The 18718-nt window shown below is 36.5% G+C and overlaps 1 protein-coding gene across 6 annotated transcripts in view; it reads right to left on the bottom strand.

Annotated features, from left to right (window-relative positions):
• Window positions 1-5800: 5800 nt before the first annotated feature.
• The window catches only part of TRPC4 (transient receptor potential cation channel, subfamily C, member 4), a 251741-nt gene continuing 238823 nt past the window's right edge, over window positions 5801-18718 (bottom strand). For 3 of the 6 annotated variants that reach the window (XM_011992974.1, XM_011992973.1, XM_011992978.1), the window contains 3 exons: window positions 8433-8474; window positions 8215-8304; window positions 5801-6791 (listed from right to left, as the gene is read on the bottom strand). In XM_011992974.1, the coding sequence (XP_011848364.1) occupies window positions 6069-6791; window positions 8215-8304; window positions 8433-8474 (855 nt within the window). In that variant the 3' untranslated portion in view covers window positions 5801-6068. The remainder of the gene's footprint in view (window positions 6792-8214; window positions 8305-8432; window positions 8475-18718) is intronic. The other 3 variants (XM_011992975.1, XM_011992977.1, XM_011992976.1) reach the window with 2 other exon arrangements.

The raw sequence follows: 18718 nt of genomic DNA, 5'->3' as shown, positions 1-18718 counted from the left end.
CAGTCACTCCACAGCAGCTATGAAAAAATATCAGTTTCCTGCCTTCCCCCAAAGTACTGGGCATTTTGCATTCTGAATGCTGAAGCAGCACAGTGAGTTGTCTGCTGGGTGTAATTAATCCTCTCAAAGGACACTGGTGCCCTGAAAGCATGTCATGTCAATGTGGATCACACCTCATTTCCAGAGGGGTAACCTGGCCCTTTATGTACAGTATTAGGAAAAGATTTTCTAAAAAAAAAAAAAAAACACACACACACAGAAGGAATTTGGTAAAACAATTAGATTAGACCTAAAAGAAATCATAAAATAAGTCAACTAGAATTAATTAAAATTCTGTATTAAAATTATTTAAAATAATAAAATTTTGGTACAATTCTTATTCAAGCATGGAAAAACAATGTTTGCAAATGTTAGAGAAAAGAACAATACTAACTCATAAGTAGCTGAAAGAAGTTTAGAATGGTTAAAGTATAGTGCGTGAGAGAACGATGCACAGAAGCGATGCTGGTACCAGAAACCCAGCCCTGCAAGATTGTAAACAAAAGAGAGAAATGAGCTTATTTGCCTTTCAGACACACCTTGTTGTCTATCAGTCACTTCTCATCACTTAAATACATTGTGGGCTGGGTGCGGTGGCTCACGCCTGTAATCCCAGCCCTTTGGGAGGCCGAAGCGGGCTGATCATAACGTCAGGAGTTTGAGACCAGCCTGGCCAATATGGTCAAATCTCATCTCTACTAAAAATACAAAAATTAGTCAGACGTGTGGTACATATCTGTAATCCCAGCTACTCAGGAGGCTAAGGCAGAAGAATCGCTTGAACCCAGGAGACGGAGGTTGCAGTGAGCCAAGATTACGCCAGTGCACTCCAGCCTGGGCAACAGAGAGAGACTCTGTCTCAAAAAACAAAACCTTGTGTTTTCTCCAATAAGTAGCTCTTTTATCATGGTTTTAAAAATAGCATGTGATAATATTTCACTAGGTAAAATAACTAGTGGAGGAATTTATACAGATTCAAATGGCTCCTCTATATTTAATTACTTTAGAAAAGGTTTCCATGATACACTGTTAGATAAAAACATTAAGTTATAGGTATAGTGTGATGAAATTCTGGATAAAAATGATAAAACCATAACCTATATAGCTGCACATATATTTGTATATTAATACATTTGTAAAGGCAAAGGAAAAACATGGAAAAACAGCAAATTATGACCAGTGATTCCATTAGAAGATTAGGAATCAAGGAGAGACTGCAAACTTTAATAGAGCTGCATAAAATGTTTTTGAATAATTAAATACAGAATTTTCTACCATTGTAATTCACATGATGGAGATACATGAGTTGACTGAAACAAATACAAATGTTCCTGAGCAGCAGTGTCCAATAGAAATGCATTGCAAGGCACAAATGCAAGCTACATACATATTTTTCGTTTTTCTAGTAGCCACATTGAAAAAGGAAAAAAGAAACATAACTCGTTTAGTTAGTATATTTTAAATCAATACTTCATAAATACTATCAGTTCAATATGTAGCCAATATAAAATATTTATGAGCTAGTTTACATTATTTTCATACTGTCTTAGAAATCTGGTGTGTGCTTCACACTTACAGCACATCTTAATTCAGACTTGTCACACTTATAAGTGATTGATAGCTGTATGTGGATAGGAGCTACCTTATTGAACAGTGCAGCTCTAGAGGAAATTAATGGTTTTGCTACTGGTGAATTTGACCTGCAGAGACATCTTCACTGTCAGCCTAGTAATGGTGTGACTGTACCCAGGTTTGGTCCCACTGTCCCAATCTTAGCTTAACTGTACATTGTCCATCTCTATCGTTTTTCATTTGAGAAGCTTTGATATTATTTAATACATTTTATTATTACCAATATGCATATAGGTTACCATAAAATCTACACTTTCAGTGAAAATGAACAGTGTATTTTCTGAAAACAGTAAGAAACCAACTTTGAAAAAATTCTCTGAACACAACTTTGTAGAAAAACAAAAGATAACATGGTATTAATTCTGAATTTTAACTTGAATGTTTGGACAACTATATCTTCTACAAGGGCAAAGAGGACAAAACGTTCCCCAAACAAAAAGTCAGTGGTCAAAGCATTTATAATGTGATGTCTCATCCAAATATCGAGATGAGGAGGTGTTTGTTTAAGCCCCCAACTTGACCACCAAACACCTGGGTAAATTTAGATAATTTCCATAAATTCCCTGGGCTTTACTTTCCCCAGTTATCTACGGTGAACTTGTTTAACATGGTTCTAAAATTTAAATTTAAAAAGGCACGTGATAACACTGTATAAATAAAATGCCTTTTCAGACATTGTAAAATCAGAATCATGGTTTTGGAGTTAAGAGGAATGCCAGTAATATTAAATTTCTAAATTCTATGGTTAGTTTTAAGTCAGGATTTCAGATAATCCAAAAAAGAAAAATATATTGTAAGCATGTTTACAGGGCCACAATGGATGGTTCTTACTAGGTTGAGTTTTAAGGACACTGAGCATGGAAGGCAGCTGTGTACACTGTAGAAGACAGATAAAAATACAATACACAAGGACTAAGAATGGACAGATTTCAAAACTTGGTGGCCTCTCTTCAATAAAGAGCCGTGAGACTGGATAGTCATTTACTCAACTAAATCCCAGAGTTATTAAGGATTATCAAATGTTAGAAGAATATATTCTTATGCCATTGTTACTTATGTTTCCTCCACCTTTGCTAGAAAATTGACCTTCCTTCTTTAAGAATAGCATGGTAAGTCTACTATCCTTGACTTTTCATCAATTTGTTTGATCACTAAAGTATTTCAAGTTGCTGTCTATGTCAAGGCAGGAAAGTGAGTATGTTTTTGCATTAGTTTAATTGCCATCCAGTAGATAGAGTAACTATTTTAAGAAAATTTGATATACAAATATTCAGCTCATGAAACAGATACATTTTGAGTATGTTTAGCACTTTGAAAAATTACTCATCGTTTTATAAAATAATTCACCACCATTTAAAAAAATATAGCCAATTTCCTTACTGAAGTTAATATAGATTTATTTGCACAGAAATTTTAAGGAAAACCTTTATTACAAATGATGAGGTACATCTTTATAGCATACTTTCTTATAAATGGAGCTTCCAAAATATACTTGTGATAAACAAAGTGTTTTAAACTTACCTGCTAGTCTATTAAACCGAATTTTCAACACGCTCCTTCACCCAATTCAGACACAAAATTTAAGAAAAATAGATTTTTTAAGATTAAGAGAGTATGAAAAAGGAGAAATATTGTTTATGTAAATGAAGGTGATTTCAAACTTCTCTGTAGCATTTAGAAATTTCTGTGGATAGAAATATTGAGTAGAAATGAAAATCCTGAAGTACTCACTTACAGACCTCAAAGAAATAACATTTCTTTGCTTGCTATCCTGCTGTTGTTTTACTTTTCTTAGTTTATCCTTACTCATCTTCATTAATGCTACATAATATCACTACATATTTAGAATAGCATTCAATTCTAGTTATATTAGTAGCAGCTGGTACTAATAATATCCAACACTTTGTTCATACTCATAAACACATCTGTCAGCAACATCTGGGGGTTGTTAGAATCATCGTTTCTAGGACACTGAAAAGGATGGTCTTACTTGCTCCAAACACATTCCTCTACTACCATCATGTTCCCCTATAAAATGTCAGCACCTTAACCCCTGTTGTAAATAAGCTACTGGGGAAAAAAGGTTTTGTTGCTTGTACTGTTACTGGTGTTGCTTGAAGGAACAGAGAGAATTTGAAATTAAATTCTGGTAAAGTATGTATAATGTTGATGTATAGTGTCCTGACTTTGGGAAAAAACAAAACGAAACAGCAATGCACAGGAGAGGCAAAAAGAAATTAATGGAAAATATCCCAAATGTTAAGAATAGGCCTACAATTTCTCTACTACAGTATGTATGATTTAGAAAAAATTGAGTAGCCCCAGGATTTGCTCTGAGCCCTAATATACTTAAGATAAAGATGTTCTTGAAACAATAAATACATTCATTAGGCTTGTGTTTCTCCAAATCTATCTGGTCCATTCTTAAGTCCCCAAAAACTAGATTTAGGAGTGAACAGGGGCTTAGTGCTCCTGGCTTTTCTGAAAATTAAAATCTAGTATTTCAAATTGAGTTCTGAGATCACATACTGAGTATGTTTTTAAAATCTACTAGCTTTAATGTCATTTAGTCTAAAGAATCAAATACAGCACATTTTATATTTTGCACATTTCTCTTGCTTTAGAAGAAGGGACGCTTATGAAGCTTACCATACTCATTCTCTCTCAAGGTATGGGACTTCAGAAGTGGCAATGGTAACCCCTGTATATGCATATTTTATAACTTGCTCATTTTATGTTCTGAAAGGCAGTACAATGCAGTGGTGAAGGGAATGGCTCTGATGGACATATCACAGCTCCATCACGAGCTGTGTTACCTTAGCCAGTTAGTGCTGGTCTCAGTTTCATCATCTGTAAAATGGGGACAAAAACAGGAGCTACTTCAGAGGGCTGTTAAGAGCAGTACGTATATGTTAATAAGTGTATAGGAATAGAACAGAGACTGGCATTGTTATTGCTGTTATTCCTTATTTTTGATGTTTGCTAATGAGAAACTGAGTCCCATAACATTGTGCCGTTTGGGGTCAATGATAAACCATATGCAATTTCTGAGGTCTGCAGAGTAATTTTTGAAATAAAATGAACTTAGCGTTTTTCCATTTATTTGAAATAAATGCGAATTTTATGTGGTGAAGAAACCTCCCATAGTGGCTTAAATAGACACAAGCAATGTAATTTAAGCTTTAAGTTTCTAGTACCAATTTTATGTAAATTGGGAACACTTTCCTTGTAATAGTTCAGTGAATTATTATAAGCTAAATTATCTTGCAAACAACAGAAAGAAAAACAAGAAATAAGAATGCTTTTCCTATAGGCAAAACAATATATCTATATCTGCTGATAAAATTAATAATGATTTTTGAGTGATTTTAATTTTAAAGAAATATATAATGATTACTGGTGAAAAGAGACTGCTAGGTTTTTGTACTTCTTTTGAATTGATTACAATATCGCGTTGATTGAAAATACTGGAATTCAACTTTACTTAGATTTAGATTGTTTAGAATACATTCATTTTCATTTGGATATTATTAGTATGCAATCATCTTGCTTGTTAAATGTGCTTACAGTATGGTTTATTCTTTTCTATAACTGAGAATTTTTGCCATATTTTTGAATTTCAGTTATTCATAAAGACTCATATTTATACTGATAAGCAGTGGAATCTGAAATAGGTAATTAAAAAAAACTGGAGGGGCGAGTTTTTTTCTGACAAAATGTCATTGAAAATCATCAATCATCAAAATGTATTAAGACAAACACTTCTTTTACTTACTGAAAGGAAACCCTGGAACAACCTAAAACCCTGCAAAGTATTTGTGACTTTGAGGAGGTTTAGACATGACTGCACGAGAAGACGACTTGCTTGCTTTAATTGTGTACAACAATTATTTACATGTCCTTAAGAAATAATTTGGTAATATTTGTGTTTTAAAGTCAAACTGTAGGACTAGGTGAAAAGTCCTTGGCAAGGAACCCTCTCTAGAGACCCTAAAAAATTATGAAAAGCTATAATATTTCAGCCACATTGGTTTTTGCGTATAAAAATAGCTATTTTAGGAGTCAACTATCACATGAAATAAATGACATTTGTTTTAATTGAAAAAGATAGCTAAAATGTTTCTGTGGGTTATTGCAACAGTACAAGAATACAAGGTGCATTTATTTATTAACAAAAACAATTGTAAAACAAATTGTGAAAGCAAAAGCAGGCTACAAAACAAAAAGGTTTTTGATTGCCTTTGCCTTATTTAAACATGTTACAGGTTAATATGCCACAGTTGAGAAACGCTATAAAGTGTAAGTTAGCATTTGCTAATAGAATTTAAACATTTTCCCACACCCAGAGCACTACGGAAAATATATATGTGTATGGTAAACGCTTCCTCCTTCAAGTATCACAATCTTGTGGTCACATAATCTTCCTGGGTGACTGTGTCTGGGAGGCTTAGATCATAGTCTATACTCGAGTCCTCTTCTTTAGCATGTTTCTCCTTTGGTATTATAGGAACCGTGTCCTCCACCACCACCTTCTCTGACTTGAATGGACACACTCTCTTGCCTACCTGTAACCCCAGTGTGTCCGTATTCCTTTCTCTATGGTCTACTAACACACATTGTTCACTGAGACCGGGAATGCTCAGGTCAGCCCGTGAAGCTAATCCTCGAGATTCCAGTTGAATATTTCTCTCAAGTGGTCCTGCAGCCTGTTGACGAGCAACTTCTTCTGAAACAGAGAAGATTTGGTTTGCATTTTGCTCAGCAGCATTTTGTTTTGATCGTCTATGAAATAACCCAAAGTTTTTGATATCGGTCACAAAATTCACTTTTCTCTGCTTCTCCCTGGGTGGCTCCTGCACCACCAGGGCAGAGCCATTGCTTATGTTATGTCTTTCAGAGGCAATTGCTGCTGATCTCGGATGAATCAGGGTGGTTAAATCAAAAAGGCTGAAATTCTTTTTCTTGTCCTTGCTATTACCTTCGTTATCACTCTTTTCATCTGAGTCTGCCGAGTTTGAAGACTCCTTCGAGGCATTTGCAGATTGTATTGTGGAAAGTTTGCTTCCTCTTAGTAATCCCAGAACTTCAAAGCGGAAACTAGAAATGTCTTGCTTTAGTTCCTATGTAGAATTTAAAATGAAAAATTAGGTTAGGACTTAAACATTTGGAAATACCATTTTCTTGTCTCATGTATGGGTCAGAACTGTTTTCACTCCTTTTCAGAAACAAGGATTCTACTCTCCTGTGGTTCTATTTAGAATTCCAAGTTCTCTCACGGATACTTGATGTCATTTTGATGTCTACTAATTTCCTTATTGGAATTGGGAAGGACACTTCCTAAGGTTGATGCAAAAAGAAACACGAGTTATCTTTGCCACCAACGCGCAGCTGAGTATATTGGGTTTCTCTGGGACTACAGTTTCGAAGACTTCCTCTCCAAATGAGTCATCTGCTGCCAAGTTACTTCACTGTCTCTGGGGTGTATTTCATAGGATTTTTAATATTGGCACATTTTTCTGTCCACAGGGATATCTGAAAATTATGTGGAGCCTAACATTTTAAGAGCTGGTAGTTACTTGCAGTTGTTTACTGTCTTAAAGAGGACTTTCCCCCTAAATCTGGATCAGCCTCTGCATCCTAGGAATTTCTTCGGATCTAATGACGTTTCTTAGACTCATCCTTTTTCCTTGTCTTTTGGGGCAACTGAATTCTCAGTCTTAACCTGATGGCAGCCTTCTTGGTGGCTTCCTGCCCTAACCTATCTCCTAAAGCAACATGAATCATTTAACATTACAATTTGAACTTTATGACTGCAAAGAAAATCTGGGCTTCTAGCTAGTTTTCAACCTGCACTTTAGGTTTTGTAATTTCTCTATCTTCTTACCTAATTCACTACTTCATTCTCACGTTCAAACCTGCTATTTTCTATGTTAAATATCTCCTATAGATTTTGTTTAATGTGTTTGTTTGTTTTGGCCTGTAAGATCTTATGGACCTTAATCATTCTTCCAAAATCTCTAAACACTAACTAAATAATTTTAACCTAAATTATTTTAAACATGTGATTCAAGAATATAGTATTTCACACATTTTACTTATTTCCTCTTACACAATTTAAAAAATATCAAGGAGAATGTTTTTAAGTGTATTAGTTACAATTAAACTCAAATCTTAAATTTTCTGCTATCAAAGTTTTGCAGAACACACGAAGTTTTGTTGTTAGTGTGTTAGTTACTAAATGTTTCAGATTTTAAGATCAGGCTGAAATTTCAGAAACAAGCTCACTCTGGGATCAGGTAAGTCAGAATGCCTTAATCACTAGGCTTTTCTCTGTATGTGTGAAAACATTGTATTTTGAGAAGAAATTTCATCACTAGCTTTTCTTTTATTTTTACAGTTCTGTAGGGTTTCAGTTGAAAGATGAGAAGGCACACAGGCTTGCTGGAACACACAGCCGCGTTTCTAGCTCTGATTTTAAATGTCCTCTATCTGGATCCATATTCTGCACAATCTGCCTCTTGTGATGGAGATGAAAACGGTTACCTTAAAGTTCTCTTCGGTCAGGCCTTCTTCAGTTTTAGCATCTCTAATCATTGCAGCGACGTATCGCTTCACCAGGTTCCTCATAACTTCCTGAGGCATTTTAGAACAAGAGTATTGATACTCAGTGAGTAAATACATTTCCTCCTGAGTCAGTTCTGAAGGGGGGACTGCATTTTATTTTAATGAAAATTTCAAGACATAGTACAAGGACAACTTACTTGGTACTGGTGATGTCTTCTCAAATTATCAGCAGCTCGCCTCTGAAAAGGAAAAGGACATTCCTTTCTGGTTATACTGTTATATTACTATTCTAAAAAATAATTTATTTTTTAAAATCAAGAATGTTTTTATTCTCATTTCTTCAAAGTGGGAGTTTTACTAGTCAATGGGCAATGGCTAAAGAGTGCTGCAAATGGGCCGGGCGTGGTGACTCACGCCTGTAATCTCAGCACTTTGGGAGGCCAAGGCGGGTGGATCACGAGGTCAGGAGATCGAGACCATCCTGGCTAACATGGTGAAACCCCATCTCTACCGAAAATACAAAAAATGAGCCGGGCGTGGTGGCAGGCACCTGTAGTCCCAGCTACTTGGGAGGCTGAGGCAGGAGAGTGGCGTGAACCCAGGAGGCGGAGCTTGCAGTGAGTGGAGATCGCGCCACTGCACTCCAGCCTGGGGGACAGAGCCAGACTCCGTCTCAAAAAAAAAAAAAAAAGAAAAAAGAAAAAAAAGTGCTGCACATGAATCAAAAGAATGAGTGAACAAACGTATATAATCTATATGACATTTGAAATGCAGAGTAAGTTAACAATGACAACTGTTGTTCTCATACAGGACACAAGATGATGAAAAATTAGTTAGAGTTAATACACATTCAAAATCAGGTGAAATGATGATGAGAGATAGTACATATCAAATAGAAATTTAAAAGTCTTCATAAATATTAACATGGCATGATTAAGAAGTTATGTTGTGTAACAGTTAATCAGAAATCTTGTTAGTTGCTGAACTCTCCAATATTAATTTCAATTGTATATACAGTAAGAGGAGATTCCTGTTTAAGTAGATGGCTGGATTTAACAGAATAAATAAATAAAGGATTCTGTTGAAACACAGCATTTATTAACTCATTTAATAAATTAAATGTGAGTCCCAGCTCATATTCTGAAGGCATCAGAATGGTTTGAGAGTAGAGGTGGGGTAAGCACAGAGCAGTGATTTGGGAGTATGGAATAGAGAGATGGGTTGTTTAATGATTGAAAAAAGTCCATTATGAGTTGAGTTAAATAATAAATGACATTTATATATTTGCAGATTCTCAAGTATTCTAAATATATGAGAAAAAACCCTACATAATCCCAATTTTATGTATGTTGAATAAACATCAGCATTGATTCTTCAGGAAGAAAACCGGCCAAAATAATGTAAAATAAAAATATCTCTATAATAAAGGAATTAATTTGGTAAATTGTGAGAAAGCAAAAGGGATAATATATCTTGGTTTTAAAATGAGGCTTTTGATCTTGTTTCTTAATAAATAATCACAGGCTGATAAAATAGAATATTGAAAAGAGCTGTGCCTGCATCACTGTGAAATGATAATTTAAATATTAAACGATTTAAAAGAGACTATTTTCTTCTCTTCAGAGAAATAGAAGAAAATGCTATTTTCACTGGCCATAAGGATGCATCCGTCTTTCATGACTAGTAGTGATTTGTAGGAACAGATGAGACATGCTTAGCTTCCTAAAGGTCACTAATTATTTTGACTATCATTCACTTTTGCATGAGAAATACATTTTGAGAAAAACATCTAAAATAAGATTAAGCTATTAATTTAAAACCTCAGAAATTTGAAACAACACAAATGTAGAGCATCTTGAAAAAGCATGGCATGGGAATTTTATGGCTGGGCCACCAGATGGAGGTGTCTGACTCATATTGAGACACAGCTCAGCTGAAACCTAAGACAAAGAGCACTTCTAGAAGGAAACACACACTCTTCTAGATCTCCTTAAATTTACTTAAAGTAAACTAAAATACTAAAGTGAGTCATACATCAATTTCTTTAACACTCTCACCCTAAATATTATAACAGAGATCTGATTTTCATTGTTTAAGTAGCTAGAAACTCTCAATTTAATATAGAAAGAATTTAGTCTACTTAATTTTTGTTTCGAGGTTCTATAACGTTTCACTACTGTGTTTTAGAATCCTATCCTTCTAAAATCCAATAAAGACATTTTCAACAGAGAGCAGTTAGAAGTCAAGATTTAACTTTAAATTTCTTTAACATCAAACTACAATTGAGGATGACAGAATCAGAAAATTATGAGTAATAAGTGAAAATTATCATGATACATTTTAGTATTAAAATGAGTACAAACTGTCTTTCCTTCAGTAGAATCTTACTCATCCAAAGTCAAAAATTTTTAATACAAATACAAAAAGGTCAAAGACTACATTTGAAATGATAATTCTAGGTTAATTTTCTTGGGAAAAAATTTTAAAAATCAAAACAGCTTTTCAAAAAGAAGAACACTAAAAATGTTCACTATGTACCTTTCAGGTGTTATTCAGTTTCTATAGTCCAGGTTTAAGACTAAGTTAATGCAGTTCATTGTTTTTGCCAACCAATTATTCTCCATAATTATGTGGTAATACCACAAAACTATTAGTTGCATGAAATTTTATCAGGCAATGAACTTCAACATCCTGGCTAGAAAAATAGGATTGGATGAAGTTAACCATCCTCTGAACCTAAAACTCAAAATGAATGCGGTGCACTCACCAAATAATTAATGCTAAATTATGCAGCTGATAGAGCTCTCATCTGTTTAATCTGTTTCCCTGATTAGCATGACAGAATAGGCTGTTTAGTGATCATTACTGTTATGCCCTTACTTTCTGGGAGAAAGTGTGGTGTGATGTTAAGAACATGGTACTAGGGGTTACACCTGGGTTTGAAGCTGACTGTGCCTAGTCAGGGAGTTTAACTCTGACATCCTCCCTCTTCCCTGATTTTTTATTTTACAGGGTGAAGATAAACTCCACGGGTAGTTTTGAAGATTAAATGAGATAAGAGATTTATGGCATCTGTCGCTAGCTAATGTTAGTTCTTGTCCTTTGTACTTTGTTTTCCTTTTTGATTAATAATATGATTTAACAGCGTTTTAAAATATCTTGATTCTCAAAGCTTGTGCATAGCAGGAAATATATTACGATTACCTCTGAGAAAGTAAAATAATATACTTAGATTTCACGCATCAAAATTTGCGTGATTTTGATGGCAATTCATGCTTGTGGAGAGCATTTCCTTCAGCTAAATCATTAGATGCCTTCAGCTTTGGCAGTAGAGAGGTTTAGAGGTAGGAAACTTGCATGTAAGTGACAGAGTAAGGGGATAGTTCTGGTAAATTTGGACAGATGTGACCCAGACTCTGTAGGCAGTCATCTTTTGGGGGGAGCCCAAAAGTTTTACGAACTTTTCTGCATGACATTGAATTTTTGCTATGACGTTAATGAGACAGCCATATGTGAGCACTGATATAGAAACTCAAAGGAAAATTCAGAGGTCATAGCAAAAAGGAACACTGGCTAGGGGTTCCTGCCCAGCGGACCTGTGGAATGCACCTCCTACAACATGTTGTTACTGAAGAGCCACTCTGATTTGGCGTCTCCTTTGGTCGAGTTACAGAGCAGAGTCTCCAGGCCTGGGGATGAGAGTTCCTCCTTTGCCTTTGTCTCTGGCTAAGCTCAGGGATATTTCTCTTCAGGGGCTCAGGATGATTTTCATGGGTTGAGGCAAGGAGAAGCCTACTTCTAGGAAATGCAAGATATTGGGGAAGCTGATTGTCTACCTCAGATCTCAGTTTTTTCAGTGCAGGAACCATGAGTTGGGAGAAATTGTTTATATTCTTGGTGCCAGGCAGATTGAAGGGAAGGGCACCTGGATATGGAAATATGATGGAGTCTTGCTTTGTCGCCAGTCTGGAGTGCAGTGATCTTGGCACACTGCAACTTCGTTCTCCCAGGTTCGAGCCATTCCCCGGCCTCACCTTCCTGAGTAGCTGGGATTACAGGTGCATGTCACCATGCCTGGCTAACTTTTGTGTTTTTAATAGAGACGGGGATTTCACCATGTTGGTCAGGCTGGTCTCAAACTCCTGATCTTGTGATCTGCCTGACTCAATCTCCCAGAGTGCTGGGATTACAGGTGTGAGCCATGGTGCCTGGCCGGAAATACGATTCTTTTATCATGTGCCAGGAGTTTTTCATTTCTCTGCGACCCCTGGAAAAGGGCTTTGCCTCCTATCTGAGTCCTGGGATATTTCTGGTGATAATCCTGACACTGTATATTTGGGTTTGGTTTGCCATGGTGGGGAGTAAAGCCAGCGTGTCTCAAGGCTCCATTTTGGAGCCAGAACTCTCTTAACTTGTAGGGCTAATTTAAGGTAGATTTATTAAGTGACTACATGTGTATGGCAATAGAGTGTAAGAAACCAGAGATGAATAAAGCACATTTTTGCCCTTAAATGGCTTATAGTCCAAAAGGTGGATTGCCAAGATCATGAATGACTACACATGAAGGCAAAATACAAAAGAAAACACGGGAAGTGCTGTAAGTGTGTTAATTGAGTACAGGGGAGAAGGAGATAATACTGTACGAAGGAAAGAAGCCAGAACAGCCCTCTTATAGAGAATAGGGTATTACGTGGGACATGAAGCAATCATAGGATTTGGACAAGGGGAGGTGCACAGGTGTTCCAGACGATTGGAATAGGATGAGCACATATGCTAGGGTTAGAAAGTGAGAGGCACATTATGGAGACTTCTGGCACGATGGTTGCAAAGTCTTTGCTATTGGGAATATACAGATGAGATTGTAGTGGGAAGTTAGCATGGACTGTTAATGTAGAATTTTAGATGGCACATGAATCCGGTGGTTACTAGGCACTTGGGGATTTTGACTAGTTGAGTGACATGTGATGAAAGTTTAATTTCATTGATAGTCATCTAGCAGCAGCATCAGGTGGGAATGAGACTTCCTAGCTTCTGGTGGTGGCTGTTAATTCTTGGAGGTCTTTGGCTGGCAGGTGCCTATCTGCAATCTCACATGGTGTTTTTCTCGGGTCTCGGTCTTGACATGGCCATGTTCTTACAATGACCCTATTCCAGTATAATCTCACCTTAACTAAGTATGTCTGCAATAATCTTACTTCCAAATAAGGTCACAATCTAAGTATGGGTGGTTAGGACTTCAACCTATCTTTTTTGAAGGGGCACAGAATTCAACTCGTAATATATGTACTCTTTGCAATAAACATCACAATAATTTTTGGCAATTAGTGACACCATTGAATATTATACAATAGAACTACCATCAATGATATTTAGGATATTCATATACTTTTTGTTGGGTAAAGGTCAGTTGAGCTTCAAAGGGATTTGTTACCGTAAGAGAAGATATTTTTTCTTATAATTATCACTGGAAAAGACCAAGAACAGGATAAATGAACAATTTGTGTTTAAAAGTAATATAATGAAAGCCATTTCATTAAAAAATACCTAAGGGGGTACTGAGCTTTAATACCTAAGAAAATAGGTATTTAATTTTCTTTCAAACCATTTGCATATTAACTTTGACAGAGTAATCTGCATTGACTAGGTGTTATCTAAAAATAATAACTTAGGTAGAACTATAGCACGGTAGACCTGTGTTAGGAATAAAAAATTTCTCAGTGAATGAGTGTACAATATCACAGAGAAATTTCTGGAACTTGGTGACCGGGCGTGGTGGTTCACGCTTGTAATCCCAGCACTTTGGGAGGCTGAGGAGTGTGGAGCACAAGGTCAGGAGCTCAAGACCATTCTGGCTAACATGGTGAAACCCTGTCTGTACTAAAAATATACAAAAAAAATTAGCCGGGCATAGTGGCGGCCGCCTGTAGTCCCAGCTACTCAGGAGGCTGAGGTGGGAGAATGGTGTGAACCCAGGAGGTGGAGCTTGCAGTGAGCCGAGATAGCACCACTGTACTCCAGCCTGGGCAAGAGAATGAGACTCCATCTCAGAAATAAAAAAAAAAAAAAAGAAAGAAATTTCTGGAACTTGCATTTTGCAGCGTTTTTTTTTTTTTTTTTAAACTAGATTGGTTGTGAGTTGTGTTTAAGACAGAAAAAATGGACTATATGACAAATCAAGGACTTTTCTTCCTTAACTGAGTGTCTAGGAAAAATATTTTGGAAGAAGTGCTCTTTAAGTTGACACTTTCCTTTGCAAACTACATCAGAAGTCAATAGACTGTGTGTGGAATATTCCTTGGCAAGGTAGCTTTAAAGGAGAAGATGGGGGCATACCTATGTGCCACATTAGCATAATTCACAGTTTGCAGGTTCCTCCTGATCTGTTAGGACAAGACAATGGCAGCGTTTGGATCAGAGAACTCATGTTAAGGAGAAAGACCATCTAGTGAAAAACCGCTGCTGCTGCAAGGAAACTCTGGGATTTCAATAGAAGTGTCAGGTTCCTTTAGAGCAGGGAAGATTTTGCAGCTAGAAAAGAGAGGTCTCTGGAGAGTAAGCTGTGACATTTTCTCACTCTTATCTCCAGTTCTCTCCAGGTCCACTATGTAGAATGTCACGCTCACTTCATGTAGCTAGTCCCTGCTGTCAATTTTCAGTGCTGTTTTCTCTCATTTCCACTCTGGTTTTGGTCTAGCAGTGAATTTTAAGCCCATGAATTATGCCTTTTAGTCTTTGCTTTGCTCCTTGAATTCCTTAAGCCATGCATCTTGCTGTGTTCTTCTCCTTTCACGAAAACTAAAAAGGCAAGGGGCATTCTGCGATGTGATCCCTTTACAAAATTTGCAGTTTGACTTCTTTGCAGATGGATCTACATATTGTTCTCTATAAACAGTCTTTCTCTACCCTTATAGCATACATCTGCTTACTGTTTTTCATGAACACATTTTCTAAGCATATCAAAATAATTCATGTGAAATGTCTGAATGTTGTATCATCAAACCAAATATTCAGGAACTCACTCTTGAAATACCAAGAATATCAAGCAATTAATTTCTATATATCCCCAACGGGGAAATAAAGTTTCATCAAAAGGCCCTGCCAACAAATCTTGCAGCAGTAATTTAGGAAATCTGGAGATCCTCATGGATGAAAGTTGTCATATCTGTAAGATTTGTCATTAGGCCTACTGAGTGTCCTAAAGATTAGGGAGCAATACATTTTGACAAATTGCCACTATAAATGAAGTCTGAGAGGCATGTACTATGAGCATTTTTTCTTTAGTGATGATAGCTGTTGCTAATCTATTCACAGTTTCTAATTCATTTGCAGTGACTTAACTGGGCATATTTCTGTGGCAACTAGTCAGGCTCGAATATTCCACCTGTATCTCGGGGCTGAGTGATGCTCAGTGATCTGCCAGAGATCGTCATGCCTCCTGTTCTTCTCACCATGTGCTTGAGAGAAAACCAAAAAGTGGAAGACATAAAACTAAGGAAGTTAAAAACATTTCTTATGATTTTATTGAAAGAGCTAGTATTTTTTTTTGGTCTGGTACACTAACATATAAATGTAAACATTTCATTTAGAAACCTAGTCTGTGGCATTAAATATGTTTCACATTAATTCAATGCTTTGGGGAAGTACTGTATTATAATAGCATCTTTGTACTTGAATTAAATGGATCGGGACTTTTGGAGCAACAGCAGGAAACCTGGTTTTGTTTTAGTTTAAATAGCTCAGATCTACTATGTACTCACACAAATTAAAGATTCAAAAACTTCAAAACAAATTGTGGTAAACACCAATGCTGTCTTGAATAGAATTGTCCAGTTAAAGTTATAAACTGGAAATGCTTGTTAAAATGGAGACTCCTGACAATTCTTGTATGCTATAAAATTTGAGAACGAATGCTTTAATAACGAGAAGGGTATTTGCTGATAAAATGAGGTTAAACAAAACACTTGACAAGAAGCAATATCAAAAAACACAAGTTAGAGTGTGTTTCTTATTTGGGTAGACTGCTTTCATGGTTTTTTTAATAGTCCAGAGATGAAGGATCTCTCAATAATGGGTTTGCTTTCTATCACAAATGTTGTGCTCAATAATAAAGCATTTCTGCTCCACTTACGTGTTCTCCCACAAAGCAGTAAAGTGAAAGATTAATTTACCTGGAACTCCCAAACACCCATTAAATGCAGTCCAGAGTTACAAAGAAATATGAGTTAATGAGTTTTCAGAGCTAGTTGTATCAGTATTACTAGGACGCCGTAAATAGCACGATAAGATCATCAATAATGGGCTCCTAGAGAGTGGCCAGTGTAGCAACCCTGAAGAGCACTGGTTTCCCAGGCATTTCCTGGGAACGTGAATGGAATGAGCACCAGGGTGACGTTTACGCAAAGGCTGGGTGACGAGTGTTAGCAAGTGAACTACAAATGGGAAGGTTACAGAAAAATACTTCAAAGAATGAATTCACTTGCAGTGTGGCTTTAATTTTCTGCTTCAAAAATGCAGCATAAAGATAAGCAGGTTGAGGATAAGGGCAGAAGGTAAACCAGCCTGGTAAACAAGGGATTCTGGATACAGGCGTCTAAGAGGCAGCTGAAAACAATGATGATAGGATTTGCAAAGGCTGCTGAGAACAATCAAAAGACACAACAGGGAAGGTACTGCTGCATGCTCACCAGACTTCTCAGGGAAGTAAGAGAGGGCAATGGAAAGCAGTTTGAGCTGGAAAACGGAAGACCCGGCATTTTTCCCCTGCTCTGTCTCTAAGAGACCCTCAGACAATGGGCAAAGTAAACAGGTTCTCTTTTAAAAGAAACGGTTGAGCTAAATGATATATAAGATCGCTTTGGGGTATAATGGTATATTCTAAGCCATGTGCTGGTTTCACAAAGTGACTGTTACTGTTCCTTAAATGTCACCTTTTAATTAATAGCTATTTGTGTATCTCATTGTCTTTGTATGTACACCTAATAAACTGTCAGGAGGATTAACCAAGTTGAAATCAATTCACGAAAAAATTAAATACTTTTCATATCACTTTCTCAGTTAACCCCTCTTTTAATAATACAACCATCTTAATTTATATCTCATTTATCTTATACATTTATTTATTTATTGTTTGAAACGGAATCTCGCTCTGTCACCAGGCTGGAGTGCAGTGGTGCGATCTCGGCTCACTGCAACGTCCATCTCCCGGGTTCAAGCGATTCTTCTGCCTCAGCCTCCTGAGTAGCTGGGGACTACAAGTGCCCACCACCACGCCCAGCTAATTTTTGTATTTTCAGTAGAGACGGGGTTTCACCATGTTAGCCAGGATGGTCTCTACCTCTTGACCTTATGATCCCAAAGTGCTAGGATTACAGGTGTGAGCCACCGCGCCTAGTCTTTCTTATACTTTTATAAGCAAGAACTTCTTTATAAATTATACTTATTTATTTTCATATAAACAAAAAATGTATAAAACTCAACTAAGAGTAGGCATCTGAAAATCATATGTTCTTTTCATTCTGGAAATGCAGTATGGAGAAAGAGTAAATTTAGACAGCATTGATGTTGATTGGACTGGTGCCTGCCCAAGGCTCTAGATTGGTGGAAAAGAGAGACATGACTCAGAATATTTTCCCCTTTGGCATAAATTCCCAAAGCATCCAAATACTCATTGTTGAATGTTAGTAAAATATTAATAGTGAAAAAAAAAGGAATGGTTTGAGATTCTGATTAGTTTCAAATTATTTTGCTGTGCATCAGCTTGGAGCAAAAAACTCAAATATAGAGATAGACATATAAGAGAAATGTGTGGGTTCCTTTTGAGACTAGTAGTATATAGCAAATAAAACTGTTTAACCCTGAGAATGAATCACTACTTTAATAGAAAAGCCAATTGACTGAGAGCTCCTCTTTGCTTCTAAAGAATGATGGCAACATAATCCTTTCCATGAATCAAAAGTGAGAGGATAGGAGGGAGGGTCGGAAGTCAAGCTTTTGGTCTGGTTCTCCATTCGTTTTGTTGGCAGTACAGATGGATCACTTAAAACATCAGAGCAGGACCCTGTGTTTTGTTACAAGTTTCCTGTTATCTTAAAAACCAAGATTCTCTCTGCCATTGCCTAAAATTAAAATATGAAATACATATTTCTTTGGTGAGTAGGCTTTTTCTTTTTTGACCCAGAAGCTCTTTTTAAATCAGAATACTCTTATGAAAGGTAGTATATTATGACAGCATTAATCATCACTATCTTTTCTGAGATCGATTAAAAAATGCTTATAAATTTAAGGATGAGATGGTACAAAGGATAAGTATGTTTGATCTAGAAAGGAGTAAGCTGGAGTCTGGCTTCCTTGAAATCTTGTCCTGTTTACCTCAAGGGAAGCATTAATTATGTCTTGCATTTTTCCCATAGCCTTTTGCATGTGACTGCATGATAATGTTAAATATATTACATAACATATCTGTTTTTATTTCTGCATCTCTCAC

The sequence above is a fragment of the Mandrillus leucophaeus genome, unplaced genomic scaffold, assembly GCF_000951045.1.
Source record: "Mandrillus leucophaeus isolate KB7577 unplaced genomic scaffold, Mleu.le_1.0 Scaffold421, whole genome shotgun sequence".
NCBI lineage: Eukaryota > Metazoa > Chordata > Mammalia > Primates > Cercopithecidae > Mandrillus > Mandrillus leucophaeus.
This window is presented reverse-complemented; position numbering and strand designations above follow the sequence as displayed.